Source organism: Amphimedon queenslandica, unplaced genomic scaffold (assembly GCF_000090795.2).
Source record: "Amphimedon queenslandica unplaced genomic scaffold, v1.1 AMPQUscaffold_13487, whole genome shotgun sequence".
Taxonomy (NCBI): domain Eukaryota; kingdom Metazoa; phylum Porifera; class Demospongiae; order Haplosclerida; family Niphatidae; genus Amphimedon; species Amphimedon queenslandica.
Window position 1 is genome coordinate 430,077 of NW_003546277.1, and position 25,329 is coordinate 455,405.

At 36.6% G+C, this 25,329-nt stretch overlaps 12 protein-coding genes across 19 annotated transcripts; 5 read left to right on the top strand and 7 right to left on the bottom strand.

The window, feature by feature from the left end:
• Positions 1–2: 2 nt before the first annotated feature.
• Positions 3–1,653, top strand: LOC100636065 (pre-mRNA-splicing factor CWC25 homolog). Its single transcript, XM_003384640.3, has 10 exons — positions 3–111; positions 209–381; positions 437–566; positions 617–717; positions 761–827; positions 872–966; positions 1,010–1,204; positions 1,271–1,313; positions 1,357–1,409; positions 1,457–1,653. The coding sequence occupies exons 1-10, from the start codon at positions 94–96 to the stop codon at positions 1,563–1,565; spliced, it is 984 nt and encodes a 327-aa protein (XP_003384688.1). The 5' UTR covers positions 3–93; the 3' UTR covers positions 1,566–1,653.
• Positions 1,652–3,168, top strand: LOC100636569 (WD repeat-containing protein 54-like). Its single transcript, XM_003384644.3, has 7 exons — positions 1,652–1,915; positions 1,967–2,032; positions 2,089–2,155; positions 2,216–2,486; positions 2,535–2,700; positions 2,761–2,829; positions 2,927–3,168. Exons 1-7 carry the CDS (start codon positions 1,667–1,669, stop codon positions 3,065–3,067), a joined length of 1,029 nt encoding a protein of 342 aa, XP_003384692.1. The 5' UTR covers positions 1,652–1,666; the 3' UTR covers positions 3,068–3,168.
• LOC105316957 (coagulation factor XIII A chain-like) lies at positions 3,121–5,929 on the bottom strand. The gene is made up of 10 exons (XM_011412289.2): positions 5,842–5,929; positions 5,366–5,790; positions 5,204–5,316; positions 5,034–5,157; positions 4,874–4,991; positions 4,637–4,822; positions 4,392–4,590; positions 3,939–4,347; positions 3,593–3,890; positions 3,121–3,354 (listed from the first exon to the last, which is right to left on the bottom strand). The coding sequence occupies exons 1-10, from the start codon at positions 5,856–5,858 to the stop codon at positions 3,210–3,212; spliced, it is 2,034 nt and encodes a 677-aa protein (XP_011410591.1). The 5' UTR covers positions 5,859–5,929; the 3' UTR covers positions 3,121–3,209.
• On the top strand, positions 5,924–10,221 carry LOC100631734 (protein SON-like). Of its 3 annotated transcripts, none has more exons than XM_019993874.1 (9): positions 5,924–6,015; positions 6,087–7,029; positions 7,121–7,324; positions 7,374–7,484; positions 7,555–7,668; positions 7,776–7,923; positions 7,974–8,057; positions 9,859–9,974; positions 10,023–10,221. In XM_019993874.1, exons 2-9 carry the CDS (start codon positions 6,097–6,099, stop codon positions 10,143–10,145), a joined length of 1,833 nt encoding a protein of 610 aa, XP_019849433.1. In that variant the 5' UTR covers positions 5,924–6,015; positions 6,087–6,096; the 3' UTR covers positions 10,146–10,221. The 3 variants fall into 3 exon arrangements, with proteins under 3 accessions (XP_019849433.1, XP_019849434.1, XP_003384737.3); XM_019993875.1 differs by having other exon boundaries at positions 5,972–6,029; XM_003384689.3 differs by having other exon boundaries at positions 5,986–7,029; positions 7,124–7,324.
• Positions 10,182–12,337, bottom strand: LOC100631859 (nucleolar protein 58-like). Its single transcript, XM_003384690.3, has 12 exons — positions 12,251–12,337; positions 12,132–12,208; positions 12,031–12,083; positions 11,720–11,981; positions 11,614–11,678; positions 11,428–11,562; positions 11,231–11,376; positions 11,063–11,189; positions 10,946–11,018; positions 10,700–10,889; positions 10,545–10,645; positions 10,182–10,504 (listed from the first exon to the last, which is right to left on the bottom strand). The coding sequence occupies exons 1-12, from the start codon at positions 12,293–12,295 to the stop codon at positions 10,282–10,284; spliced, it is 1,497 nt and encodes a 498-aa protein (XP_003384738.1). The 5' UTR covers positions 12,296–12,337; the 3' UTR covers positions 10,182–10,281.
• An 8-nt stretch (positions 12,338–12,345) lies between these two features.
• On the top strand, positions 12,346–13,116 carry LOC100636694 (RING finger protein 212B-like). The gene is made up of 5 exons (XM_019993883.1): positions 12,346–12,524; positions 12,578–12,630; positions 12,686–12,805; positions 12,848–12,897; positions 12,953–13,116. Exons 1-5 carry the CDS (start codon positions 12,407–12,409, stop codon positions 13,002–13,004), a joined length of 393 nt encoding a protein of 130 aa, XP_019849442.1. The 5' UTR covers positions 12,346–12,406; the 3' UTR covers positions 13,005–13,116.
• Positions 13,038–15,737, bottom strand: LOC100631985 (WD and tetratricopeptide repeats protein 1-like). Of its 2 annotated transcripts, XM_011412291.2 has the most exons (8): positions 15,647–15,737; positions 15,513–15,602; positions 15,344–15,390; positions 15,185–15,296; positions 14,945–15,132; positions 13,954–14,652; positions 13,695–13,906; positions 13,038–13,652 (listed from the first exon to the last, which is right to left on the bottom strand). In XM_011412291.2, the coding sequence occupies exons 1-8, from the start codon at positions 15,686–15,688 to the stop codon at positions 13,150–13,152; spliced, it is 1,893 nt and encodes a 630-aa protein (XP_011410593.1). In that variant the 5' UTR covers positions 15,689–15,737; the 3' UTR covers positions 13,038–13,149. The 2 variants fall into 2 exon arrangements, with proteins under 2 accessions (XP_011410593.1, XP_019849432.1); XM_019993873.1 differs by lacking the exon at positions 15,647–15,737 and having other exon boundaries at positions 15,442–15,526.
• A 53-nt stretch (positions 15,738–15,790) lies between these two features.
• On the bottom strand, positions 15,791–16,594 carry LOC100636821 (uncharacterized). The gene is made up of 3 exons (XM_003384646.3): positions 16,308–16,594; positions 16,115–16,255; positions 15,791–16,068 (listed from the first exon to the last, which is right to left on the bottom strand). The coding sequence occupies exons 1-3, from the start codon at positions 16,491–16,493 to the stop codon at positions 15,904–15,906; spliced, it is 492 nt and encodes a 163-aa protein (XP_003384694.1). The 5' UTR covers positions 16,494–16,594; the 3' UTR covers positions 15,791–15,903.
• Positions 16,595–16,658: 64 nt separating this feature from the next.
• LOC100636946 (uncharacterized) lies at positions 16,659–17,393 on the top strand. The gene is made up of 3 exons (XM_003384647.3): positions 16,659–16,812; positions 16,864–17,052; positions 17,138–17,393. Exons 1-3 carry the CDS (start codon positions 16,750–16,752, stop codon positions 17,306–17,308), a joined length of 423 nt encoding a protein of 140 aa, XP_003384695.1. The 5' UTR covers positions 16,659–16,749; the 3' UTR covers positions 17,309–17,393.
• Positions 17,394–18,191: 798 nt separating this feature from the next.
• LOC109580558 (uncharacterized) lies at positions 18,192–19,625 on the bottom strand. Its single transcript, XM_019993881.1, has 3 exons — positions 19,408–19,625; positions 19,290–19,340; positions 18,192–19,238 (listed from the first exon to the last, which is right to left on the bottom strand). The coding sequence occupies exons 1-3, from the start codon at positions 19,537–19,539 to the stop codon at positions 18,348–18,350; spliced, it is 1,074 nt and encodes a 357-aa protein (XP_019849440.1). The 5' UTR covers positions 19,540–19,625; the 3' UTR covers positions 18,192–18,347.
• On the bottom strand, positions 19,579–21,772 carry LOC105316960 (F-box/LRR-repeat protein 2-like). Of its 4 annotated transcripts, none has more exons than XM_019993876.1 (10): positions 21,598–21,772; positions 21,379–21,552; positions 21,050–21,330; positions 20,917–20,999; positions 20,821–20,869; positions 20,536–20,766; positions 20,341–20,438; positions 20,175–20,298; positions 19,790–20,128; positions 19,579–19,738 (listed from the first exon to the last, which is right to left on the bottom strand). In XM_019993876.1, the coding sequence occupies exons 1-10, from the start codon at positions 21,722–21,724 to the stop codon at positions 19,628–19,630; spliced, it is 1,617 nt and encodes a 538-aa protein (XP_019849435.1). In that variant the 5' UTR covers positions 21,725–21,772; the 3' UTR covers positions 19,579–19,627. The 4 variants fall into 4 exon arrangements, with proteins under 4 accessions (XP_019849435.1, XP_019849437.1, XP_019849436.1 ...); XM_019993878.1 differs by having other exon boundaries at positions 21,379–21,490; positions 21,598–21,689; XM_019993877.1 differs by having other exon boundaries at positions 21,379–21,511; positions 21,598–21,687.
• A 38-nt stretch (positions 21,773–21,810) lies between these two features.
• On the bottom strand, positions 21,811–24,598 carry LOC105316961 (pleckstrin homology domain-containing family A member 2-like). Of its 2 annotated transcripts, none has more exons than XM_011412294.2 (11): positions 24,492–24,598; positions 23,928–24,066; positions 23,490–23,552; positions 23,395–23,440; positions 23,255–23,343; positions 22,852–22,959; positions 22,650–22,799; positions 22,492–22,560; positions 22,387–22,448; positions 22,175–22,310; positions 21,811–22,124 (listed from the first exon to the last, which is right to left on the bottom strand). In XM_011412294.2, exons 2-11 carry the CDS (start codon positions 24,063–24,065, stop codon positions 21,930–21,932), a joined length of 1,056 nt encoding a protein of 351 aa, XP_011410596.2. In that variant the 5' UTR covers position 24,066; positions 24,492–24,598; the 3' UTR covers positions 21,811–21,929. The 2 variants fall into 2 exon arrangements, with proteins under 2 accessions (XP_011410596.2, XP_019849441.1); XM_019993882.1 differs by having other exon boundaries at positions 23,928–24,070.
• Positions 24,599–25,329: the final 731 nt, after the last annotated feature.

The window sequence follows — 25,329 nt, forward strand, 5'->3', positions numbered from 1 at the left end:
TATTGGGGGTGGAGTTTGTGTTTGAAAGAGACTGAACAAGAATTGCTGTCTTTGTTGTTATTTCTCTTTTAGTTTTTAGAGAAAGAGAACAAGATGGGTGGGGGAGACCTGGTAAGCAGTTCTTTATATCAGTGTATGCCACTCTTAGCTCATTATCCTCTGATGAACCATTAATGTTGTTCCTATTATCATTCTCATTGCTTGGCAGAACATGAAGAAGAGTTGGCATCCTTTGACGATGCAAAATCTTGAGAGAGTTTGGAAAGCAGAACAGAAACATGAGGCAGAGCAAAAGAGGATAGCTGAACTCCAACAAGAAATAAAAGAAGAGAGAAACAGAGAAGAAATGAAGCAATATGCTGTTGATACCGGACTCTCAAAGTAATGAGAGGAGACTATAGTCCTGCTATTATACTTCTGATTATACCATGAATAGGGCCAGTGGTGAGAGGGTAGACTGGCTGTACCGTGGCCCAATGGCGACTAATAAAGAAGAATATTTATTAGGAAAGAAGATTGACAAAGCTGTTGATCCAACACTGATTGAGGAAGAGAGAGAGAAAGAGGTGCTGGGGTGTGTTGGCGGGTCTGGTCATTGTTTTTGGGTGTGGTTTAGGCTCTTGCCAGTGGTCCAGGTGCATTATTTGCTGGTGGTGAAGTGAATTCTGCAACCGACCTTGAGATGAAGATTAGGGAAGATCCATTGTTCCTAATGAAGTATGACCCAATAATGTACTCTATTTAATGCCCCTCTGTATAGGAAGAAAGAGGAAGAAGCCAAGAAAAGGTTACTCAATAATCCGGTCAAGATGAAGCAACTTCAGGAGGTACGAACAACTAGTTATTAATATTTATTAGTAGTTATTAATAGTTATTAACTAAAGAAACCGACAAAAAGAAGCGAAAATCCTCCAGAAAACACAAATCTCGTTACCATGACAGCGACAGTGAATCTGATGATGACACGTAATAGTAATAAAATAATAATTATTAATTAATACTTTATTAGTAAGAAAAAGGGCGATCCAGTTCCTGTGTCAAGGGGTCGGGAACGATCACCAATCAGATCAAGGGGGCCAGGACACAGTAAATATTTAGTGAGGGGGTCTGGAGGTGAGAGGAAGGGCGGAGCCACGTCAGTTTCAAGAAAAATGGACCCAAAGGAACTTGAACGGAGGAGAAAAGAAATGATGTCATTTGCAAAGTAAAACAATCTTTATCTATTAATTTTTATTAATTATTAATAATTATTAATCGTATTTTTTGTTAGGAGCAGAGATAAAGAGAGAGAGAGCAGATTACGGAAACACGAGGTTGGATTAATAATGAATAAATAAATATTGAACGAATTGATAGGCTGAAGTTAAGAATGAAGAGCAACTCTATGGAAAAGACGATCAATTTTTAAAGTAATAATTATTATGATTTCTATCATCATCCACCAATGTATTTCTAGGAAGTTACGTGTGCAATCTATTACATCATCAAAAAGTGTCGAGGACAGGATCCACAGACACATTCACTCAGTGCAAAGAACCAAATCATCAATGAACAACTTTATGTAACCACACCCACTTTAATTAATATACTACATGCACGGAAAGTATACAAATTTTAAAGATGTTAATAATATCCTGAGATAATTATACGACAGATATACGACTCAATGGCAGCTCGTTCCTTGAGCTATTCTTTGCTCCCTAAAAGGATTGAGGGATTGAAGAGATCAGCCTCTCTCCTTCCTAACAACATAGCGATACAGAGGGACACCAATAGAGAGCCTGTTGGATATGCAGTGGCTCACAGGAGCGAGTTAGTTATTGTACGTTGGGGACAGGATGGCTCCTGCAAGCAGTCAATAGTTGAGCCTTTTGTGAGATCTGATGAAATAGACAGTTTAACCTTCATCACTGGAGTAAGTGACCCCCCCCTCTCTCTCTCTCGTTTATTCTAATGATGTGATTAGATGAAATGGTGTCTCCTTGAAGGAGTTGATCCTGTCCTTGTTGTCACTTCCTTTGCTGGTTTTGTTGTAAGTTATTGTTCATAATAATATAATACTTTATTGTCATTTTACTTATTCTGAAGGTGTTAAATTTTGACGCTACATCACGATTATTTCAGTACAGATTAACGCATAAAGATACTTTAGGAGGTGTGATATTATTGTTTATCATTATTATTATTATTATTATTATTGTTGTTGTTTCTCCAGTATCATCTTGTGCCCGGGGTATTTCCTGTTATTCTAATAATATATTTGTTGGTACTTCTGAGGGATATATATTAGTATTCACAGTCACTCTTAACGAGGGGGTGGAGTTTAGACAGCAACTAGGAGAGGAAGGGGAACCTCCTGTTTCATGTATTGGTACGTGTGATGATGGACGAGTTGCTACTGGCAACGAGAATGGAGACATTGTGATATGGAAGGACACATGTAGACTTAAGACGCAAGAGAGAATAGCAACTTTTAATGGAGAAAGGTACTTGTGGCTGATAATAGTATTTATTATTATTATCATTATTATCAGCCGTGGTTGCTGTACCAGCATTAGTTGGTGGAGGGATCTTGTTGCAGCTGGTTTTGCTAATGGACAGGTCAGTATATACAGTCCTGATCGAGGTCAAAGGTTGATTGATGTTAATGCTCACTCAAAATGGATCAATGGAATTGATATTGCACCCAAAACTGGACTGGTCAGACTCTCCTTTACTTACTGCTGTCTCTATTTTTAGTATTTTTGTATCTATTTTTAGATATTAAGTTATTCTGAGGATTCAACTTTCTCAGTTTGGAAACTTTCAGGAAACAGTAAACAACCAAAAGTACATGCATTATAACCATTATTATTATTATTATTATTATTATTATTATTATTTCTATTTATTATTATTATAACCATTAATTTTGTTATTTTGTTAGATTTCTTTGGTATACAATTGTCTGGTGGAGAATACATTGCTAACTGGGGGCGTGTTTTATGATGGAGTAGGTTCCATTCTATCCCTTGTGGCTTATGATTCAAATGTCATCACTGAATATGGACAAACACTGTCTCCATGACAACCATTATTGACGGCAAACCAATCACTTTAATTATCTTTTATTTTAGTTCATTCAATTTAATGCTTAGAGTTTAGCTTCAAAATAATAATAAAATTTAAGTATAATAAACATTAGCCGTTGTGAAAAGTATAATAATAATTCAAGTTGTTACAATGAGTGTAGTTGAAGTGTGGATATCGGTCAGTTGGTCACAGCACATGCTGGCCAGTACAGTGTATGTACCAGGAACTGATCCTTGTACTGTAATGTCAGCTGCAGCACTTCTTTCTGGTAGCAATAACCTCCTATTTTTAACAAATACACGTATAAAAGGCTGAAAAAGTTGTGGCAGCCATATTGAAGTGGGGTGAATCCTACTTAGTAACGCTACTGCGTTACTAATACTAATAACGAGACTGTACATTATAGTCAGGGACTTTAAAAAGCATGCAGCCTTGTGTGCATGTAATTAAAATTCAATTTTGATTGCTGTGTTTTCCCCTTGGAATAGCCATTACGTAAATGTATGACAGTGTTCCTTACCTGTAGGCCACTTCTTTCTGAGTACAGAGTCCTTTAGCTTGGAGTATGAATGAGATATGAGACAGTGATGATGAAAGTGGATTGTGAAAGGAGATTGAGTATCTAACTAACTCTCCAACTTTTACTGTTCCTGGTCCTCTTACTGTCAGTGGTAGTGGGTCTAGTTTGTAGTATTGGGAATCAAAAAACAATTGTTGAGTTTCACGAGCCTTTGCAATTACAAAAAAATGAAGAAAATTCTGATCTTTTAAATGACGCAAATATTGTCTACTAGTAACAGTTAGTACAATTTCACCAGCTAAACAATGAAATAGATAAACTTTATAGTCTATACTGTGCAGCTTACTGTTGTGTGGAGCTATTGATCCTTCAAATTGTAAGGATACAAAGGTCTTCCTATTGTGTCCAGTATAATGAGTAGCTGCTCCCAGCACTCTACCATCAATAGTGCGGAGCATTGGACTGTTACTTTGTAACATTATTGTTATTTTTAAGTCTTGACCTACAGGTACATGAGAGCAGTGTACAGTCATGCTGCAATCGCTGGATTGTGGCATTGGGCTCTGAAGAGTTGGTGATACTACTGCCTGTCTGTTTGGTTCACGATATTCTGTTGTAATGTCAGTCCATTCCATTCTGTCACTGATACTACTGGTTACTATTCTAGTACCAGTTTGAGTTGTTTGTATTTGTGCTAGTGTACAGATCTGATTACTCATTGTAGCATGGGATCGAACTACTCTTTGATATCTTACCTGTACAATAGTTGATAATTATACCTCAAGCCATGTAGTCTTACCTCAGAGTGAATCATTGATGATATTCTGCTAATGTCATTATTTGAGTAGGTCTTGTTGCTTGAATCGTGTAGTACTTTGACTGGTATTGGTCCAATGCCACTAACTGGCCCATTGCTAGTTGAACAATCAATCAAATTCCACCCAATAGTTGATACTTCTTCTCTTTTCATCCAACATTCAACCCAAACATGATATGCCCTAGCATGGTGTACAGTAAAGCATGCAATAAATGTTCATTATTTACCATATTCGGTCATCACTAGGTTTTATGCTATCAATAAGGTTTCCTTCAGGTGTGAAGTACTTGTTAACTCGTCCTAACTGTTTGGTACTCATTGCAGGGTCATAGCATGTGACAGGACGACAGGGTATTCCTAATATTCTTAATAAGGTAACAGCTATTCCTGCAGTAGTCCAACACTGTCCATACCTACAATTGAATAAAGTATAGTCAGTTTATTGTAATGCAACATAACTGTACTTTATTGGTGATCTTGTTCGGTAGTATTTCTGCAATATAGGAACAGAGCTGGTCCATTTGCTGGGATGTGTTCCTCCTCCATATTTACCATTGTAAGACACTGCCAGTATCCCTGATTCTAATAAACAAGTCATCAATATATTCAGTATTGAATTCATACCAGGACTGTCAGGAGGTAATATCTGTGATATGATTGCTCTTGCAACATGAAATGCACTTCTTCTTTTATCAACTTTCAATTTCCTCAGCAACAGGAGTGCTACCTCCAAGCAGTGTGGCTCATACTGTACCAGACACTGACAGTGAATGGATGTGCATACAACAATATACCTGTCCATATTCCCACAGTAATGGTTCTGGTTTAGTTCTTGTTCCACGCCAGATGACTCCAGTATCAGACAGTACATACTCTTCTACATTTTCTTCAATATAAACCTCATCCTCTACAAGGTGTCAATAATAAATCCTCCATTATGTCTCGTATGCACGTACCTTCCAAAAACGGATTGAATAGCACCACTACTTCATTGTGAAGCGTATGTGTTAATATTTCAGGAGTATTTTCTTGTGTCACTGATATGTGTGCATCATACATTCCAACGGGGAATCTTGCCGGTAGCTCTATACTCAGCCAAATACCAGGCAGTCCTTTCCCGTCCTGGCCTGAGGCTCTAAAAGTGCAGGACCTCTCCCTCGGGCCATGGACAGGAATAAATGAGAGGGTGACAGTGTATCCTGCAGTGATGGGGGAGGAGAATAGTATTTCTAGTACCACAGGAGAGCCTCTTCTTGTTACTAGTGATGCTTCAAGGCAGGAAAGGCCAGTAGTCCCTTCCCTACTGCTCAGTTTAGCAGTTTGTATCTTTGTACTGATAGGAGATGATGATCTTGGTACTAAAGGCCGTGGAGAAGGTCTCCTGCAGTAATGTAGGATAATTATGAAGATCAGTGCACAATGGTTAGCATACCTCTTGTAACTGCTCATAGCTTGCAATGGCTGCCTGAACCGACTGCAGGGAAGATGGAGCTAAACTGCCTCTCTGTTGGTATCCATGGTAACTGCAGGGTGTGTCAGTTGTAGGTGTGGTCTATGCAACTGCAAGTTAATTTTAACCCTTTAACATATAGACCAGCCTGACCAGGTGTGAGTAACTGAGTATGATAAGAACGAGGATAAGAATCATTATTCATTAATAGTTTTCTTTATTTCCAGATAGAGTGCAATGGGTTCCTCACGACACAACAAGAAGCACAAGACTCACAAACATAAACATAAGAAACATCATCACAAGTCAAGCCACAGACACAAGAGAGATAAAAAGAGAGAGACCAGCATTGCGAGCAGTATGGATGAGGAGACACTCCTTCACAAGGCACTAATGTCCAGTGAGTCATTAGCACTGAGAGCACCTTCAGATGATACTGATAACAGCACTGACGCTGCTACTGGACAAATTGACCATTCAATTACTAATATTGATGAACGTACCAGTGGAGGAAGACCCAGTAATGATAGTACTGAGTGTGTTGATAATGATGAAGGAACTTTAAGGACCGGTTTAGAACTGGAGGGAAATACTGATGAACTAGGAGAAGGAGGAAGAATGAAGAGTAGCTCAGAGTCTAAGAAGAGAAGACATAAATCAAGAGAAAGAAAGAAGAGAAAAGGATCAAGAGAAAGGAACAGATCAAGATCAAGGAATAGATCAAGGAATAGATCAAGATCAAGGAATAGATTAAGATCAAGGAGCAGATCAAGATCAAGGAATAGATCGAGATCAAGGAGGAGACAGAAATCAAGAGAAAGGAGATCAAGATCAAGGAATAGATCAAGGAAATCAAGATCAAGGTCAAGGAAAAGATCAAGAAGATCAAGGTCAAGGAATAGATCAAGGACTAGATCAAGGAGATCAAGATCAAGGACTAGATCAAGGTCAAAGGGTTACTCAAGAGGTGGTAGAAGAAGTAGATCCAGGGACAAATGGAGGAGTGGTCATTTCAGTGATTCAAGTCCATCAGATCATGATAAAGATACTACTAATCCATATGCCTCTTATCCAATACCTGTCATTAAAACAAAAGCTGATGTCATTGCTGAATTCACTGCTTTCTGTCGTGACTTGTCTCATGATAGAAAAGACACTAAAACTGTTGAGGTAGGATAATGATTAGCACACACAATACAGTACATGTATGATGCATTTGTAATCTGTTAATTTGTTGATGACACACACACACACAATGTAGCAGTATCATCCATTTGAATTGAAAGAAGAGACTAGCAGAGATAATGATAACAAGACATCAGTGGTGTCAGCTACTCAAGTATTGGTTGATTTCAATGCTGGTATTGACACACGACCTGTCGAAATGAGGTTTCCTGTATCTGCTGGTATAGACCATCAAACTAATGACACTGAAGAAGAAATACCTGCTGCTAATAATAGCACTGTGAGATAATATTAACTATTAATAAATGTTATTAATTATTAATTAATAGAGCATGTCTGTATCTGATATTATTTCTGAGAGAGCGTTAATTCAACAAAGACTATTAATTAATCCATCAGACATTGCAGCAGCTGCCATACTTAAAGAATTGGATACTAAAGTAATGGGATTTGTTTATTGTTTGTTGTTTATTGTTTGTTGTTTCTTGTTTATTGTTTGTTGTTTATCAGATGAGTAAGTGGTGTCAAGGTAATATAGTACCAGGTAGGTACACAGGTGTTACTATGGTAACACCAATGGACAAGGGAACTCACAAAATGGGACTACAGGCCTGGGCCAAAAAGGTATGACGGTTACTATTAATAGATTGACTGTTACTATTAATAGATTGACTGTTACTATTAATAGATTGACTTTTATAGTTATTGTATTATTAATTATTTTATTTCAGAAAATGTTTTATGGTTTGAGACCAGTACGAGAAGGATTTGGAATGAAAATGTTAAAGAGAATGGGATGGAGAGAGGGCCAGCCGTTAGGTAAAGGGAAAGAGGGATATATTGAGCCAATTCCTGTTGACGTGAAAACAGACAGACAAGGTACACATTATTAATTAATATCATTAATTGATTAATCAATTATACAATAGGTTTGTCGACAGAAGAGGATAAGAAAGTCAATACATTAACCACATCAGTTCCATCTACTGACAGTACACCATCGTGTCTACAAGGTAATATTAATAATGGCAGTATATCATACTTTTCTGGTTTTTGACTAATCTTTAAAGTTTCTCTAAAATCAGACAAAAGTCCCTGTATTATGTACAGGGATTTCAGCCAAATTTCATCAAATTGAAAAGGAGACAATTCTTTAATTTTATTACATTTTCTGATGCATATTGATGTCTTTATGCTGTCTGGAAAGTTTGAGGTGATTCCAATGTCAAATTTTCAAGTTACGGCCATTTTAAGAAAGTGCCAAAATTCTGAAAAATACCCAAGGCTATGGTTTTTTCCAAAAAATGGCCCAAAATCACCCCAAATTTTTATTACATTTTCTGATACATATTGATGTCCTTATGCTGTGTAGCAAGTTTGAGGCAATTCCGACTTCAATTTTTCAAGTTACGGCCATTTTAAGAAAACGTCAAAATTCTGAAAAATACCCAAGGCTATAGCCCATGGTTTTTTTCAAAAAATGGCCCCGAAATCATTTCAAATTTTTCTTAAATTTTCTGATACATATTAATGCCCTTATGCTGTGTAGAAAGTTTGAGGTGATTCCGACTTCAATTTGTCAAGTTACAGCCATTTTAAGAAAACGTCAAAATTCTGAAAAATACCCAAGGCTATAGCCCATGGTTTTATCCAAAAATCGGCCAAAAAATCACTTCAAATTTTTATGACATTTTCTGATGCATATTGGTGTCCTTATGCTGTGTAGAAAGTTTGAGCTGATTCCGAACTCAATTTGTCAAGTTATGGCCATTTTAAAAAATGCCAAAATCCCGAAAAATACTCAAGGCTATAGTCCATGGTTTTTTTCAAAAAATGGCCCCAAAATCACTCCAAATTTTTATTAAATTTTCTGATACATATTGATGCCCTTATGCTGTGTAGAAAGTTTGAGGTGATTCCGACTTCAATTTGTCAAGTTACAGCCATTTTAAGAAAACGTCAAAATTCTGAAAAATACCCAAGGCTATAGCCCATGGTTTTATCCAAAAAATGGCCAAACAATCACTTCAAATTTTTATGACATTTTCTGATGCATATTGATGTCCTTATGCTGTGTAGAAAGTTTGAGCTGATTCCGACTTCAATTTTTCAAGTTATGGCCATTTTAAGAAAATGCCAGAAAACTGAAAAATACCCAAGGCTATAGTCCATAGTTTTTTTCCAAAAAATGGCCGAAAAAATTACTCCAAATTTTTATGACATTTTCTGATACATATTGATGTCCTTATGCTGTGTAGCAAGTTTGAGGTGATTCCAACCTCAATTTGTTAAGTTATGGCCATTTTAAGAAAACGTCAAAATTCTAAAAAATACTCAAGGCTATAGTCCATGCTTTTTTCCAAAAATGGCCAAAAAATCACTCCAAACTTTTATTACCTTTTCTGATACATATTGGTGTCCTTATGCTGTGTAGAAAGTTTGAGCTGATTCCGACCTCAATTTGTCAAGTTACAGCCATTTTAAGAAAACGTCAAAATTTTGAAAAATACTCAAGGCTATAGCCCATGGTTTTTTCCAAAAATTGGCTTCGAAATCAGCCCAAATTTTATTACACTTTTTGATACATATTGATGTCTTTATACTGTGTAGCAATTTTGAGGCAATTCTGACCTCAATTTTTAAAGTTATGGCCATTTAAGGAAGTGCCAAAAATCTGAAAAATACCCAAGGCTATAGCCCATGGTATACATGGATTTTGGCCAACTTTTACCAAAAGTAATATGAAAGGAGAAAATCTCAATTTTTATTATTTTGTGCTACATATTATACATGTACTTACATTAATGTGAGTAGGTAAGCATCCAGTGTGTGCACTGCAGGAGTTGTCAGTTAAGAAGTTGTGGGATCCTCCATCTTATGAGATTGTTAGTGAAACTGGACCACCACACATGAGAATATTCATATACAAAGTAACCAGCCTATTTCACTGTGTATGCATCATGTACTGTTGGTTGTAGGTAACTGTGAATGGTGACACATATCAACCTTCTTGTGGTACTAGTAACAAGAAATTAGCTAAAGCACAGGCTGCATTAACTTGTCTTAAGTCACTAGGACTGATATCTAATGACAGTAAATAATATAATTACTTCATTTTCCATGAATTAATTAATTTGTTTATAAATAATTGTGTCTATCAACACTTTATTCACAAAAGGCAAACACATTATTATTGTACAAGTGAAGTTCCTCAATTAATTAATTGATTAACTATCATTAATGTTCTTCAGACACTTTTGCCTTTTTCTTTAATTTCTTTTCTTTTTCAAGTTTCCTTTTCTTTGGTGAGCTACCTTTATCAACTGCTTCCTCTTCTAGTTTCAATTTTTTTGCAACTTTCTCTTCCCCAGCAGCAGCTGTTGGTGTCCCCTCCTCATACTGACGTTTGGTACCAGAGCCAAATGTGAAATCAGAACCACCTTCATACTGTGAAGGTGTACTACAGAAAAATAATATTTAATTATTTAGTATTCAATTACCTGCTGCCCAGTTCAAATTTCACTTGTTTAACTTTCTTCTTTCCTGATCCAGATATTCTTCTTAGTTTGATTTGTTCACAGGATCTTAGTCTTGCTTCAACCTGCAGGCCACCAGAATACATTACACATACATATTCTTAACAAGTTGAAGGTACTTTAGCTTTTGATTCTATTCCAATGCTAGGAGCAGTTTCCTCTCCAAGTGCATCGACTCTTGCTGCCAGTGACGTCTTAGCTGCTAACATTCTTGATATCTTTCCTTTGTCCTTAGGGCCGGACTGACCAACTAGAGACGCATGATATATAATACCATATTTGGGAGTGTCATGCTTTGTCTTAAGAGCCCTGCAAGTGATACATGAAGTTTACAGATAATATACTAACAATATACTGAAGTAAACCTGAATAATGCTTTCTCTGCTCCTAATATCTGTACTGTTGATGAAGGATGCTTAGCCAAATTAATCAACGAACCTATTAAAATTATTTGTGACAATACATTTCCTAGTAGTACATACCAGCATGTGCTATAAGTCTAGCTCCTACTAATTCTCCAACCATTAGAGTCAAGTTTGGAGCAATAGCTGTCATTCTATTCTTTAGGTACTCATACAATTGTGTCCTGTACTCTGATATCTCAATCACCTAATCATACATTAACACGTTAATATCAACTACTGTATCACCTGATCACACAGGTGAGATATATTGATCATGTCTTCTTCACTAATCTCAGTTCCCATTGATATCTCAGCTCCTTCTCTCACTTCCTTCTCAACATCCTCAGGCAATACACTCGATAAATCAGCACTGCTAATGGTTTCTTTCATACCTTAACAAACAACAATAAACAAACAAACAACAACAATAAACAACAACCCACCAATAGCCTTCACTGTCCTCACATAGCTGAGGTTATCAGGTACAAGTTTGCCTAGTTCAGGAAAGTGCCAGCCGTACCACTCCCTACATCTCATTATGTAATTATTCAACTCTTTGTCAAGATCATCTAACAGTGCTGTTAGTAATTACGATAATAACTATTATTAATAAGTTAAAAGTTACTTACAAATTGCTTGTACAACCATTGTGTCTACTTTATCAGGACTAAACTTTAACTTGTAACGCGAGAGACTATTCCACATCAGTTATTAATAGTTATTGATACTTATTACCTGTGAGACAAACCAAGTGTCATTGCGTTAGCGTCAGAATCAGGGAGAGCATTAATTAGAGTTGTCATGTGTTGCCTGATTCCCCTCATTAGTTCAGTGACTCCATCGTTTTGAACACAACTTATGTTCAGCTTGTCTTTGATTGTCTTCCCTAACTTACTATCAGCCACAGCTAACTGCTCATGTATATCTGATACATAAACCTTTTTCAAAAGTTTCTTCAGTGTTTTGGTCATTTTTCCTTCAATGGCGGCATTGGCAGCTTAAGAATATCAACCAATAGTTAAATACTGAGACTAACATACACTAACCTCCCAAAGCATCCGTCATGTCATCAAACTTTACAAAATTTTTCAATGTTAAACTAAAAGTTAATAATATAAATTGATAATTAATTATACATACACCTTACAGCTTGTTTGCCTTTTCTGGTGTCTCAAACTCATTGTAAAGGTCATCAACTTTTTGTAGTTTCTTCTCGTCCAACAACTAGACCTCATTAAAAGGAACAGCTAGCGGGAACTCACTTACTTTAAATATAGCATAACCAGCAGCAGTTTCAAAAAGAACCAACATATCTATGATTCTTGTGAACCAGAAGAGAACACGTGGAGCTGTGGGTGTGGATTGTTATTAACGTTAATTCTTAAAGAAAGTGCTGCAGCTGGTCAGTCAGAGTGACTGGTCATGTCTTCAGATTGGGTCCATTGCAATAAGTGTATGAGTAGACCTTCAGCTAATGTTAGGCTAGCTCTTGCTAGCTGTGGTCACTTGGTCTGTAGGCCATGCACTAACGGCTCAACTGGTATGAGCTCCTCTCCTATTTAGCTGATATATGGACTGTGTTGTGTTTTGTAGACTCCTGCCCAGTTTGTCTTATGAAGTGTGCCTTTGTGGCTCTAGTCCATCCGGTATAGTCTTAATTGACCTCCAGTTAACCCTCTACCCATTATCATACCTCTCTAGCTACCTCCTCCAATTGTAATTTATTTCCAAGATCCACTATCTGTGGCTCAAAGATTAGCTCAAATTTACCAATTTCAGGAAGATAATCGTATAAGATTATTTGAGTCATTCTTTGTCAAGGTACTGTGTTATAGTGATGGTAAATGTTATTAATTGAAATAGGCTAATGATCACTTAACACAACTTGACAATAGGATTGAAGCTCTAAAAATGTGAGACTATCATGTGACATTTTGAAACATGTCCAGCTGCTTGCCTTTATCTTAGAGAGAGGCAGTGTCTTGAACAAGAGATACGTCAAGCAAGTAACAATCATTAGCAATCTATGGGCAGGAAGTACTTCAAAATGTAATTTTTATGACAGATCAAGTAGCAATTCCAGATTATAACAATAATTTTATCACAGATAGAACATGTCAAATAACACACAATTATATAATAATAATAATATTAATCAGAAATGACTAGCTCTGTTGACACTGTTGTTGTGGTACATGATCTACTGAAGGATCTTCAATCATTCGTAAACCCCACAGCATCATTTCAAATGGATCCACTCTTCTTCTTAACTGGTTTCTCTGACAAACGTGTACCATGTCCTTTTCTACCAAATCACTGTCTTCGTCAGTTGGTCTAGGTTCCCATATCTTGATGATGCTCTCTATTCCACTGGTAGCCATTGTACAACTGGTAGGATTCCATTGAACACAATTAACAATGGATTCATCTCCATGTAACACACGAATTAGATTACCAGTCTTCTTATTCCAAATGAATACATTACCGTCATCACTACCAGCTCCAACGTACTCTCCTCTCTCCCCGAGGAATGTTGCCTCCTTGATGTCCGTGTGATTGTTGCAGTGTCCAGTGTAACGCTGTCTGTAGTCATTAGCTGTGGATTGACGGTTTGCCTCCCAGTCAGACACACCCTCAGGTACCGTAGGATTATTGTAACCGTTACGACCTGATGATAATGATAAGAATAATAAAGCAATCCTTCTATTACCTTCTTCAATGGAAAGTGCAGCACCCATTGTTTTAATGAATTCTTTGTCTTGAGGTTGAATTGATTCATAAACATTAAGAAACCCTCTTGCATCTTTTATCCAGTGCAATAACTTGAGACACTTTATTCTCCTTTTGAGTGACTTGATGTGAGTAGGACATAAAGAGAGAGCTCTTTCAGTATCTTTTAATGCGTCATATACATCACCAGGCCTATAAATAAACGATAATAATAATTGTAATGAATATAAACAATTTACCAGTTTCTACTGACAAGAGCAGTGGCCCTATTAGAGTACAGTATGTGCCAGTGAGGGCACTCCAGTATAGCATTACTATACTCAATGATGGACTCTGTGTACTGCTTCCTCTGGTAGTACTCATTCCCTTTATTCCGGAGCTCTCTTGCAGCGTAGGGTACCTCTCCCTCATCAAGGAGAGATGGATCACAAGTGTGGGTACACGAGGAGACAGGGATCGAAGGCAGTGGCTTCTTTAGAGAGAGTATACCATCATCTCCAGGCACATATTTAATACAATGATCAAGACTAACTGTATTGTACAGGTACACTTGCTCTCCTGATAAATTAGCAAGTACTTCTTGACCACAGGGACTGAAACACACATAAGTAGCAGCTACATAATTAGCAGAGGATTGCTTAGTTCTGTCTCTCGTAATATGACCAGGACTAAAGTGAGCAATGCAGCTGTGGTCGGCAGAGGGAGAGACATTGGTCGATGGGTAGGAGATGGAGAGTATACGACGGTCGTAGAGTCTTACGTATGGATCAAACCCACCGACCACCAGCTGTTCATCTTTGACTGAATTAACATCCAAACACTTGCATTGAGTGTATCCTTGAGATGAGGATGAGCCACAAGTGCTGTGTAAATCAATGAGGACATTACGACAGCGTCCGTCAGTGGAACAGGAATGTCTCTCTCTTGTATCATATTGTCTATTAATTAAAAATCAAGTAATAATATGCAATACTTTGAGCCTAAGAATGCAAAAGAATTCCTCATTTTTATTACATTTTCTGATGCACATACATGTTCTTATGTTGTGTAGAAAGTCTGAATTGATTCCGATCAAGTTTGGATTTTTAAAAATTTCTTAAAGTTGTTAAAAATTGGACAAAAGTTCATGTACTATATTACAGGGATTCTAGCCTAATTTCACCAAAATTAGGAAATTTTTAGCATATGACTAGAAGATAATCCCTGATATTTAAAACTGGTATTCTATACCTGATGCAGCCATCTTCTGAGGCACTCCAGGTTAAATATGGTGATTGATCTGAAACAGCTAATCTCTTAACTCTGCCATTACAACATGACCACACTTGAACTGTGTCAAAGTTTGTCAGATCATGTAGACGTATCTCTCTGTCCTCAGCTCCAGTTAGTATCATCTGATCTCCTGAGAATGGTACAAACTACAACAGATGTTACCTCTCCCTCTGGCCTCTCCCCCCCCGTCTCTCTCACCTTTACTGAGAATATGTTCCCAATGTGTCCAGTAGGCATACAGGCCACACTAGATCCTCTGGGCACATTCCAAATATGGACATTATAATCATCAGAACCAGAAGCTAATAAACTATCAATAAATTAACAAATTAATTTATACATTAATATTATTACTACCTTCCATCGTTATTCCACTGTAGACAATTAACACAGCCATTGTGTCCCTAACAATTTAATAATAATAAAAATGACTGCTCGTACAAGTATATATTCACCATTCATATGTCAAACTTGAACTTTAAACAGAACACAAGTACAAGTACATGTATATATAGCTGTGGTTTACTTGTAACTGTGAAGAATATCCTAGTCTGTTAATAAATGATTGATGAGTCTGTATTCTAGTTTGAATATCATAGTCCTGTGTACAGTCCACCTATATAACAATAATAATAAATAATGACAATAATAATGAATTACTGTGTAAGATCTCCTAGAAGCAAGGACTTGTAAATTATACATTTTCTATTTTTCAGAAATTATTTTAATCCATTTAAGAAGAGCTATATACGGTATTCCTATTATTAGGGAAGTTGTTACACTTCACTATTGATGTTAATAACATTAAAATAAAATGAAAAGGGATTTTATTAGAATAAAAACAATGATACTGTTTTGAGTCAATGAGTACTACAGATAAATCAGCATAATAATAATAATAATAACAATGAATAATATCAACAGTTGTATCTTGATCCCCCACAATGGAGTCCAAAAGTGAGTCCAATTATTATTAGTGTCACAATACCAGTGTACACTATATTACACAGACTGAGGGCAACTGCAGTGTAACCATACGTCTTTGTACTCTTGTAATTTCCTTTCTTTTTGTCTTCGTAAGCCTAAAAGAGAATATAACCACTCCAGGGCATAATGTGCGTCACATACCATCCAAGAGCAAATAAGAGCAGGTGCACCAAAGAGCAGTGAACTCAAGTTGACAACAAGACACAACAAAGTGACTAGTGAGACTATTATCAGATGATGGTCAGGGAGGAGTCTACGGTCTACAGCAATGTTCCCTGGAGCCTAAAAAATCATAATTAAAACAGACTGGGGGAAGGGAGAGTGTTTCATTTACTTGTTGATACTGTGGCATCATTACCATACCTCCTTGCTGCCCGGCCACATACTGTACAGGTTGACCAGGAGCAGCCATTGGTACCATTATTTGACCAGGAGCAGCAGTCATTGGTTGCTGCTGTCCAGTCATTACAGGGTTAGGCTGAACTGGAGGAGCAGGTTCTGTATTAGTAGAAGGATCCATTAGGAGGAGTAACACTCTACAGTTAAAAAGAACAAGGAGAGATTGACTGATCGACAAGGAAGGAGATGACAAAGAATGCTATGCACTGAGCTAAAATTGAATTCTTATTTTGCTGAGTAAACAGATTATTAGGTCATACCGATGACGTCAGATAGGTGTGATCTCATTTCAAGGTATAAGGAATTCTCATGAACTCTGGCTACTCTTTATTGAATCAGTGATTATCAGTCTTACTGGCCAGTGTATCCTCTCTAAGATGAACAGTGCTACTGCTCCTCCATCTTATGAACAAGGGGTCCTTCCTGCTCAGCCTATGATGGTATTATACTCTTAAACTGTTGTAGTGTATATTATAGATCTTAATTCACAGGTGCAGGCACAACCTTACCAGCCAATGGTGGTATCATATCCTTACTATATTCAACACAAACCACAGCTACCCTCATACCTCATTCCTAATGACTACATTATTCCATCAATCATAATTTTGGTCATATCTTGTATATTCAACATTACAGCTCTGTTCCTTTCTATACCAGCTCTGGGCTGTGCCATGTTTGTAAGTTTAATATGATTATTATTATTATTATTATTATTATTATTATTATTATTATTATTATTATTATTTGTTATTATTTTTATAGGCATGGGAGACCAAGACCAGGGGAATAGAGTTCTATCCTAAAGCAAAGCGGTTTGGGTTTGCTGCTCTCATTTTGAATATTGTTGCTCTTCTTTGGATATTTATTTGTGGCTTTGTTGTGCTTACAACAGTAGCTGATTATCATTATCGAGATTATTATTATTATTATTAATCAGCTGTAATCAACACTAAAAGCTAACAATGACTGTCTTTATTATTGTAATTTTTATTTCAGAAGATTTAACACTATACAATAATACTCAGAGAATTTTTTACCTTAAAGTTAATCAAAAAACGAGCCAAAGTCCCTGTACTATTATAGTACAGGGACATTTGTTTGAAATGAAAAGTAGAAAATTCCTCAAATTTATTACAATTTCTGATGCATAATATATGTACTCATGCATGTTGTGTAGAAATTTTAAACTTATTCCAATTAAAATCAATTTTATTTATAAATTTTAAAAGTTTCTTCAAAGTCCCTGCACCAGAATACAGGGATTTTGGGCGAATTTCACCAAAAATTAAATGTAAAAGTTTTCATTTCTATGATATTTTCTGATACAAGAAGGCAATGATTTCATGGGCTCTGCTGATACATATGCATCAACTGCAGGCTACAATTTTTATCTTCAATTTGGTATTTTCATGTTCCTTGTAAAATCTATTCAGCAGTGCCAATAAAAAGTCAATACTATCTATGCAGCAAACTCCTGACTTAAATTAAGTGAAATATCTACACAAATTATTTTTTATGAGTTCACTACTTTTCCCATCTAGTTATGAGTGAGTTTCGTTCAATTGATTTGTTTGGTTTGGCCCTGTCGTGAGAAAGGTTTAGGAAGAGTAGAAATGTCAAGCAACCAGCAAAACAAGCTCCCCCAATTAACATAACTTTCTTGTTCTGTACAAGACAAAGCATGGACAGTAATATCATAGGCTTCACTTTAACTTACTGGTTTGGCAAATAATTCAAAGTTAATAACTCTAAAAGCAGCAGTAGTTCTTGATCCTCTTATTCCTTTATTTTGATCCGAAGACATAGTCTAATTATATTATTGATGAGGTGTGGTTAATGGCTAATGAACGTGGAAGGCAAAATCATAAAACAACTATAAAAACTATAAAAAATAGTAACTAACTAGCTATAAAATGAAAAAAAAAAAATTAAAACTGTGACTACACAGGCCAAATAAAACTTGATTGTGTTGTTAAAGTTTCATATTTCGCTTCTTTTGTTTAACTATAGCACGAGATACGAACTCAGAAGAAGTTGCTGCACTTTGGATTGCTCCATAATTCAGTTCAGAAGAGTCCATTTCCATGTCCTCAAGCATGCTGACAGTAGCAGCCGAGAGGTTCTGTGCTTTGGCATAAGATGAGGCAGCTCCTTCTTGTTTCTTTGTCCTTGTTTCACTTCGTTGCAAATAAAAGTGGCTGATCATGTGATAGACTATACCCTTTCCCCATTCAAAGCTAATGATGACAGGATCTTCACCATAACGACGCTTGAGCTCATCAGAACGAACAAGAACTTTAACCCTCTCTCTATCGAGGACCTGTATTGGATAGGAGGAACCTTCTAACCACCACACTGGGGCTGCATCCTTCTCTTGGTCTATGAAACCTTTAAGCACATCATCATTAGTATCAACAATCTCAATTGATACTACTTCATCTCCTGACGCACGCCCATTGTACTTTACTGTGTTTGGGAAACCAACCTCTAGTACATATTTAAGTGCCCAGTCAGTAGTAATCAACATACCACCGGATTCAACAAATCCTGATAGCTTCTTAGCTGCTTCAGGTGGAAAACTAGAAGGACAGTTGACGTAAACTGTCTGATCAGGTTTGAGATCCATCTTGAGTAGTTGAGCTGGTGTTACGTGTGCAAATGGCACATCAATAGCTTTCAATACAAGATGAATGTGATCATATGTGCCACGCACACACACAATGTCACTCTCTGCAATTGAATCCAAAATGGCAACATCCTCTGGTGCCTCCTGCTCAATCCTTTCCCGAACTATTTTATTACTAATATTGTAGGCAGTGGTCATTTCTTTGCTCCCTGGACCAGAAGCAATTCCTCCTGGTGTCTGGAGAGAGAGAGAGGTAATTTACTGATGAGCAACAACATATTGCTTTACTTGTAGTGTCTGTGGCATTAGTTGTGGTGGTTCTTCAATATAGGAATCAGGCTGCAGATACAATAGCAAGTAAATAATTTAGTGTTGCCCCTGAAGCTGACCCGTTACTTGAACTTACTGTGGATAGATTGGAGACATTGAGGACTGTCTGCTGCTGTTGAAAAGCTTCTTCAAAAGAGCTTGGATTCTCATTATCTGAGCCATGACTCAACTGCCTTCCAAACAAGACCTTCTTCACCCAACCAGCCATATTAAAAGCAATCAAACAGACACGCCCTATTGAGTATTATTGTGACTGTCCAAACATTAAAAATCGTTAAAAGTGTACATAATTATATTTAGTTATCAACTCTTTGATATTTCCCGGTATCAAGGTCTTTAGCCATTAGCAGTCCAGGAGGAGCATTAGGTACATTATGATTGATCCATAAAGAGCATATCACTGTATCCTACACAGTACAAGAGTCGTTAAATTACACAATTTTCTCATTTTTCCTTACTGATAGAAATGCCAGAGCCTGTTTTGTAATTAAGGCACATCCTGAAAGATGTATTTCATCGAGATAAGGACAGTTATTAGCTAAAGCATGTATAGAGAGGTCAGTTAGTTGATGAATCCCAGCTAATGCGAGCATCACAAGCTTCTTGCAGTGAACTGCTAGTCTAGAGACTCCAATGTCTGTCAGTGAACAATTTCTAAGGCTACAGTGTGTTAACTGAGGGCAGTTATCGGACAGGAGAAATGCAACATCATCAGTAATTCCTTTTAAACCAGCTAAAAGAAGCGTTTCTATGTTATGACAATTTCTTGCTATTGATTCAATAACTTGAACATCAATCTACATATAAATTGATAGCGAATAATAATGACTGCTAATAACTGACATCTTTTGATCCAGAGAATGCTACGTATTTAATATTATCAGCTCTCGATTGATTTTGAAATAATTCCATCAAACTGGAGCCGCTGATATCTTTCATGTTTCTCATTCCAATAAACTCAATTTTCCTTCAAATTATGAATTAACTGAACTATACATCATGAACTCACTGTAGCTGTTGTGCAATAGATGTACATGAGGAATCAGTTAGCAAAGGACAACCAGATATATCTAACTGTTTAAGAGTAGAACCTAAACTACGACACAACTGCACAAGAGAAAAACGTAAAGTATTGGAAAATGTAATGAAAATGGAGAATCCTCTCCTAGTCATATAATATTGTAGGTTTAGTTTTGAAACTCACAGTGTCAAAGTCATTGTCATTCATGGATACTCCAGCAGTGAAAAGGTGTGACAGAGAGTGACATGATGAAATAAACTCAACTGTGAAGTCTCCAAAACTGATTGCCATCAAGTCAATGGATTTCAAAGGGCCTTTGGCATTGAGAGTAGACACTAGAGTATCAACTGTTAGTGGCTGGAGCTTATAACAAAATGAAATATTCAGTTCTTCTAATAAGCAATTCTCAGCCATCTTTCAAAATACATGTACATACAATAATAATTATATCATCATTATCATTGTTACTTGAATTAATCCAGAGCCATCAAGCTTCACACAACCTTCAAAGTTAGCTCTACAACAGTAATTAATAATACTATCAATGAATATTAATAAACTTACTTTACGACACAATGGCAGTATGTAGCGAGGGCCATTGTTGAAGCATTTGTTAAGTTTGATAGTTCATTACAAGATATTTCTCTCTAAATATGTACATAATAATGATAATGATATAACTGCATTGGATTATTACTAGATTGCCTCCTAGTGTTTGCGATACATTAATTATTGATTCATCTGTTAGCTTGTGATTTTCAGATAAGTCCAACTCACATACAGAAGTACATCTCTTTATAATGTCAATCAAACCTTTGTCCCTCAGCCCACTGCATCCAGTCAGCACCAGCTGTTTGACAGACTTTGAGCCAACTCTTTGAAAACCCTCACTGCCTTCAAGACCTTTTAGTTTTGACAATTTCAAATATTCCATTTTGATAAAAAAGGAGAGTTTCGAGAGTAATTCAATACCTTTATCTGTATAATGCCATGAACAATGCTACACATTTGATGCATTATTCTTACTGGTCACCAAGGGGCACTTGTGTAGAGTGAATGAGACTGGTTGACAATGAGATACTCCCAGGAGCTCAAGTGTGCTGTCATTAATCTGCTCTGAATCAGTTAAATTAATTCTCTGAAGGGATGAAGAGAATAACTGATAAGAAATGATTGGTAATAGCTGTTGTGAAAACAAACCTGTACAAAGAACTAATGATAACAGTTAACGAAGTCTTGTCTTACCATGCCAGCTCAATCTTTCTAAGATCATTTCTTTGTGCTTAGTGCTCAGGTGTGGCCCCAATCTGGAGGAGAAGTCACCGATATTCCTTGAGATAAGAGTAAGACACAATTCCTCTAAAGACTTCATTTTGTAATGGGAGGAGCTCACAATCCTCACATCACATTACTCACATACCAATGATACCATGAAAAATAAAATTATAATTCAGGATCTAATAGTGTATCGTAATAATTCTCTCAACAACAACAACAACAATAACAACAACAACAATAATAATAATAATAATAATAATAATAATAATAATATTCTTCACGCACAAACAATACATAAATCACACAGGAATTCCCACAAGAGAGGTGTCATCAATACTATTAGTGTCACCATTTGAATGTTCACCAGGTGAGAGGTCACTGTCTTGTGTTTCTTTATGTTGGTTAGTAGCAGCAACAATTTTTGGTGAAGCATCATAAGGTTGTATTGCCATATGATCAGAGGCTGTTCTCTCTTTAGTAGAAACAGGCATTGACTATAATATACAGTATGTACACATTATGTATGATGGATATATAATCATACTTTAGTTGATCTTGCTCGTGATATAACTGACTGGAATGCTTCAATCCATTCCTTCATGTCCATGCCAGTATCTGCTTGTATGTAGTACGTTCTTGAAGGAGTAACCAGCTCAAGTAAATGGTCTTTGCTTGCATGTCTAAATAAATTAATATCCTAATAATATCCTAATAATATCCATGTAGCATCCCAATACTCTCTCTTATAATACTAACATTTTACTTGGTCCAACAGAAAGCATATCGCTTACAGCAACAGTTTTAATTGGATCAACCTCCTACACAATATATAATGTACAGTACGTGGTGCTAGTGGCATACCTCAATACATTTATAATAACCCAGTGATTGGTCGCTGAGTACAAAGAACCTTCTCTTCCAATTTTTCATCTAATCAAAAATATATAAACCATGAACAATGTATCTCATGGTTATAATGGTGGTATTAATCAAATGGTGTACAAGCTGGATTTGCTTACAACAGCTCCACACTTAGTGGCATGACCTGCTTTTACTATTAGCTGATATTTCTTTCTCTCGGGTGAGGTGGGGGTGTGGCCTGATGGCAGTTCAACTGATGCTGGACCTGATGATGTCAGATCAGTTCTTTCATCAGTACCAGCTGCTTCCTATCAATAACAATGCAATGGGTCTCTTATCAAGTAACTGGTCAGTACTAACAGGTTTCATTGGTTTTCTCTGTATAACTCCGCCTATTATTTGATTCCTATAAGCTGTCTCACAGTGCACCTTATCCTTTGTGTCTGGTAGATATGCTTTATGACTCATCTACACAATAAACTCATTCATATATATATATATAAATATATATATATATATACATACATAGATAAACACACAAATTATATAAACATAATTATTGCTTGATAAATCAATAAACATTCTAGTGTTATGATACATTATCTCTAATGTACATGAGTATGATCGCCATATCAAAATATTGAGCCATCCCTTGTAACGGGTAACTTAACTTACTGTACTATTTATCATCATCACCATCATCATTAATTATTATCATTACTTACTATTACTGTTATTATTATTATTATTATTATTGATTTACTGATGATTGTTTGATAGCATCAATCCATTCATCTCTTTCTTCAATTGAATTAACTGAAAAGAATCTTGACACTCCAGTTGTAACCAGCTCTGTAGAATAGGGCACACAAAAGTCTAATATTATGATGTTGAGGTACTAACCAAAACAGTTCAATACCTTTGGTCTTGAAGCAGTAACTACACTGACCTAATAGACTAATAATGATACTACACACTACAGTATAGTGCACATGCACCTTAGTGATATAGGAACATTTTATTTCTTCTATTGGAATGTATTCAGTGAAATCAGTAGCTCCCTACAGACACAATAATTCAATAATAGCATGTACATGTACAGTTAGATATGGATCATAATTCTCATATGGATCGATTGATGTCAGTTAGTTGTGCAACACAACATTATGGTGCTATCTGAGGCTATTGATTGCAGCTCGTACTTGTTGTCAATAAGCTTGGACGATCATTTCAAACAACAATATCCATTCAATCATTATTTAGACATAATGCTGCATTTGAATAGAAAGCATTTATGTACAATCTATTATAATTATCATCATTGGTGTAGGATTACATGCAAACGGTTTTAGAAATGGCATAAAAATATGACAGGAATCTCTGGGAAAATGAAAAATACACAAACTATAGTGTCTCTAATAACAAAAGTGACTCACAGCTGCTTCAACTGGGTAAAGTGAGAGGAGACGTGAGCTAAAGTTAATGACCAGTAGAGACTGAGAGTAGTTGCTGGTGGTAGGATCCTCTCTAAGTATCAAACCAGTTACCCTCTGCTCAGAATCAACTCGAGGCATGCTGTCTAAAGAAAGGAGTGTGTGAACTACCTGGTATTGTATTGAATAACAGCTACATATGACAAACAGCAACACATTATGACACAATATATGTACATACAAGGCATGCCCATTAGAAATGGAACGGGAGACAGTGCACATACATGTAATCAAACAGTACTGCCCATTATGTACAACAAAGGCATCACAGTAGCAAAAATGCAGAAAACAATTTTTAGTGAGTAGGTTTTCATTAAAATCATTTTATCTCCAATAGCTCCATTTAAACTGGCTACACTGTGCCGCCACAACTAGCAGGTAGTAGTGGCCAATGAAGTCTATCGAGAATGGTACGGCCAGACTTACAATATACTACACCACACTAAACTGTTCCTATTATAACACACATGCACTGTCTCTGGGGACCTTACAAAAAGAGTAGCCTACCTCTAAAGCCTTTCCTATTGCAAAGACCACTCAACAGGTCTACAGGACGGCTAATCTCTTAGACAGGAGAGCTTAGGCTAGCTAGCTGCAGTATTTGGTGGGTGGGACCAAATATTGGGGCCACCCACCTTGTGGGTGGTCCCAGTATATTGTACTGCGCATGCTCAGCTCAAGAAATTTTTATGCTCTTGAATACAAGTCAGTTGCTCTTGAATACTTACAGAAGTAGCAGCACTGCAGCACGTACATGCAAGCAGCTCCAGCCCCTCCCATGCATGTAGATTGAAAGGTGTGGCATTACATGATCAACTGCAATAATGGCAGCAAGAAGACCGTGTGAGAAATTTGAGATAGTATAGGCACTTTAGTACCTATAACCCAGCTGTTTGTTGCTCTATGACCCTTTATACACTTGTAAAACCATTATGATAAACACCATATTAACCTTGTTATATGTTCCATTACCTACATCATAACATAATGATCCTCAATAGGTGTACCTATACCATCATATTAACCTTGCTATACAAGTACATTCATAGCATTACCTATAATACCTTATAACCTCTGACCTTTACAATGCAAATATGCACATTGCTACCACCATATATACCATTACCATCGCCTACATCAACTTATAACCTGCACTAGCTGGATCACGAGATATCCATTGCTGGTTGGGGACTTACTAGTGGAGGAGTTAAATACTGGATTGGATACAACTCATGTACTTGCATTATCATAATATACACCTACCACTATGTACTATTGAAAGGAAAGCTTCTGTTGTTTTTTTGATTAACAAAATTAATGATTACATGGTGCTAAAATCACATTT

What these genes read in the sequence shown, in the direction of transcription:
- LOC100636569 (XM_003384644.3), top strand. Translation starts at nt 1,667, where the DNA reads ATGGCAGCTCGTTCCTTGAGCTATTCTTTGCTCCCTAAAAGGATTGAG. An exon ending in GTTTAACCTTCATCACTGGA is followed by an intron (nt 1,916 to 1,966) that starts GTAAGTGACCCC and finishes TGATGTGATTAG; the next exon opens with ATGAAATGGTGTCTCCTTGA. An exon ending in CTTCCTTTGCTGGTTTTGTT is followed by an intron (nt 2,033 to 2,088) that starts GTAAGTTATTGT and finishes CTTATTCTGAAG; the next exon opens with GTGTTAAATTTTGACGCTAC.
- LOC105316960 (XM_019993876.1), bottom strand. Translation starts at nt 21,724, where the DNA reads ATGAAGTCTTTAGAGGAATTGTGTCTTACTCTTATCTCAAGGAATATC. An exon ending in CAAGTGCCCCTTGGTGACCA is followed by an intron (nt 21,331 to 21,378) that starts GTAAGAATAATG and finishes GGCATTATACAG; the next exon opens with ATAAAGGTATTGAATTACTC. An exon ending in ATGGCTCTGGATTAATTCAA is followed by an intron (nt 20,767 to 20,820) that starts GTAACAATGATA and finishes GTATTTTGAAAG; the next exon opens with ATGGCTGAGAATTGCTTATT.
- LOC100636065 (XM_003384640.3), top strand. An exon ending in GTTGATACCGGACTCTCAAA is followed by an intron (nt 382 to 436) that starts GTAATGAGAGGA and finishes TACCATGAATAG; the next exon opens with GGCCAGTGGTGAGAGGGTAG. An exon ending in GAAATGATGTCATTTGCAAA is followed by an intron (nt 1,205 to 1,270) that starts GTAAAACAATCT and finishes ATTTTTTGTTAG; the next exon opens with GAGCAGAGATAAAGAGAGAG.
- LOC100631734 (XM_019993874.1), top strand. Translation starts at nt 6,097, where the DNA reads ATGGGTTCCTCACGACACAACAAGAAGCACAAGACTCACAAACATAAA. An exon ending in TTAAAGAATTGGATACTAAA is followed by an intron (nt 7,485 to 7,554) that starts GTAATGGGATTT and finishes GTTGTTTATCAG; the next exon opens with ATGAGTAAGTGGTGTCAAGG. An exon ending in TACACCATCGTGTCTACAAG is followed by an intron (nt 8,058 to 9,858) that starts GTAATATTAATA and finishes TAATGTGAGTAG; the next exon opens with GTAAGCATCCAGTGTGTGCA.
- LOC100636821 (XM_003384646.3), bottom strand. Translation starts at nt 16,493, where the DNA reads ATGGATCCTTCTACTAATACAGAACCTGCTCCTCCAGTTCAGCCTAAC. An exon ending in TGATGCCACAGTATCAACAA is followed by an intron (nt 16,256 to 16,307) that starts GTAAATGAAACA and finishes ATGATTTTTTAG; the next exon opens with GCTCCAGGGAACATTGCTGT. An exon ending in CTCTTATTTGCTCTTGGATG is followed by an intron (nt 16,069 to 16,114) that starts GTATGTGACGCA and finishes ATTCTCTTTTAG; the next exon opens with GCTTACGAAGACAAAAAGAA.
- LOC105316957 (XM_011412289.2), bottom strand. An exon ending in ATTACCTCCTGACAGTCCTG is followed by an intron (nt 4,992 to 5,033) that starts GTATGAATTCAA and finishes CTTGTTTATTAG; the next exon opens with AATCAGGGATACTGGCAGTG. An exon ending in CAGAAAGAAGTGGCCTACAG is followed by an intron (nt 3,355 to 3,592) that starts GTAAGGAACACT and finishes TGTTAAAAATAG; the next exon opens with GAGGTTATTGCTACCAGAAA.
- LOC105316961 (XM_011412294.2), bottom strand. Translation starts at nt 24,065, where the DNA reads ATGCCTCGAGTTGATTCTGAGCAGAGGGTAACTGGTTTGATACTTAGA. An exon ending in AAAGGTATTGAACTGTTTTG is followed by an intron (nt 23,344 to 23,394) that starts GTTAGTACCTCA and finishes CCTATTCTACAG; the next exon opens with AGCTGGTTACAACTGGAGTG. An exon ending in CACGAGCAAGATCAACTAAA is followed by an intron (nt 22,125 to 22,174) that starts GTATGATTATAT and finishes TGTATATTATAG; the next exon opens with TCAATGCCTGTTTCTACTAA.
- LOC109580558 (XM_019993881.1), bottom strand. Translation starts at nt 19,539, where the DNA reads ATGGCTGGTTGGGTGAAGAAGGTCTTGTTTGGAAGGCAGTTGAGTCAT. An exon ending in ATGTCTCCAATCTATCCACA is followed by an intron (nt 19,341 to 19,407) that starts GTAAGTTCAAGT and finishes TTGTATCTGCAG; the next exon opens with CCTGATTCCTATATTGAAGA. An exon ending in TAATGCCACAGACACTACAA is followed by an intron (nt 19,239 to 19,289) that starts GTAAAGCAATAT and finishes CTCTCTCTCCAG; the next exon opens with ACACCAGGAGGAATTGCTTC.
- LOC100631985 (XM_011412291.2), bottom strand. Translation starts at nt 15,688, where the DNA reads ATGTATAATTTACAAGTCCTTGCTTCTAGGAGATCTTACACA. An exon ending in CAGTGGAATAACGATGGAAG is followed by an intron (nt 15,297 to 15,343) that starts GTAGTAATAATA and finishes ATTTATTGATAG; the next exon opens with TTTATTAGCTTCTGGTTCTG. An exon ending in GGAACATATTCTCAGTAAAG is followed by an intron (nt 15,133 to 15,184) that starts GTGAGAGAGACG and finishes CATCTGTTGTAG; the next exon opens with TTTGTACCATTCTCAGGAGA.
- LOC100636694 (XM_019993883.1), top strand. Translation starts at nt 12,407, where the DNA reads ATGTCTTCAGATTGGGTCCATTGCAATAAGTGTATGAGTAGACCTTCA. An exon ending in TTGTGGCTCTAGTCCATCCG is followed by an intron (nt 12,631 to 12,685) that starts GTATAGTCTTAA and finishes ATACCTCTCTAG; the next exon opens with CTACCTCCTCCAATTGTAAT. An exon ending in AGGATTGAAGCTCTAAAAAT is followed by an intron (nt 12,898 to 12,952) that starts GTGAGACTATCA and finishes CCTTTATCTTAG; the next exon opens with AGAGAGGCAGTGTCTTGAAC.
- LOC100631859 (XM_003384690.3), bottom strand. Translation starts at nt 12,295, where the DNA reads ATGTTGGTTCTTTTTGAAACTGCTGCTGGTTATGCTATATTTAAA. An exon ending in ACACTTGGTTTGTCTCACAG is followed by an intron (nt 11,679 to 11,719) that starts GTAATAAGTATC and finishes GATGTGGAATAG; the next exon opens with TCTCTCGCGTTACAAGTTAA. An exon ending in GAGGACAGTGAAGGCTATTG is followed by an intron (nt 11,377 to 11,427) that starts GTGGGTTGTTGT and finishes TTGTTTGTTAAG; the next exon opens with GTATGAAAGAAACCATTAGC.
- LOC100636946 (XM_003384647.3), top strand. Translation starts at nt 16,750, where the DNA reads ATGAACAGTGCTACTGCTCCTCCATCTTATGAACAAGGGGTCCTTCCT. An exon ending in TTCCTGCTCAGCCTATGATG is followed by an intron (nt 16,813 to 16,863) that starts GTATTATACTCT and finishes CTTAATTCACAG; the next exon opens with GTGCAGGCACAACCTTACCA. An exon ending in CTCTGGGCTGTGCCATGTTT is followed by an intron (nt 17,053 to 17,137) that starts GTAAGTTTAATA and finishes TTATTTTTATAG; the next exon opens with GCATGGGAGACCAAGACCAG.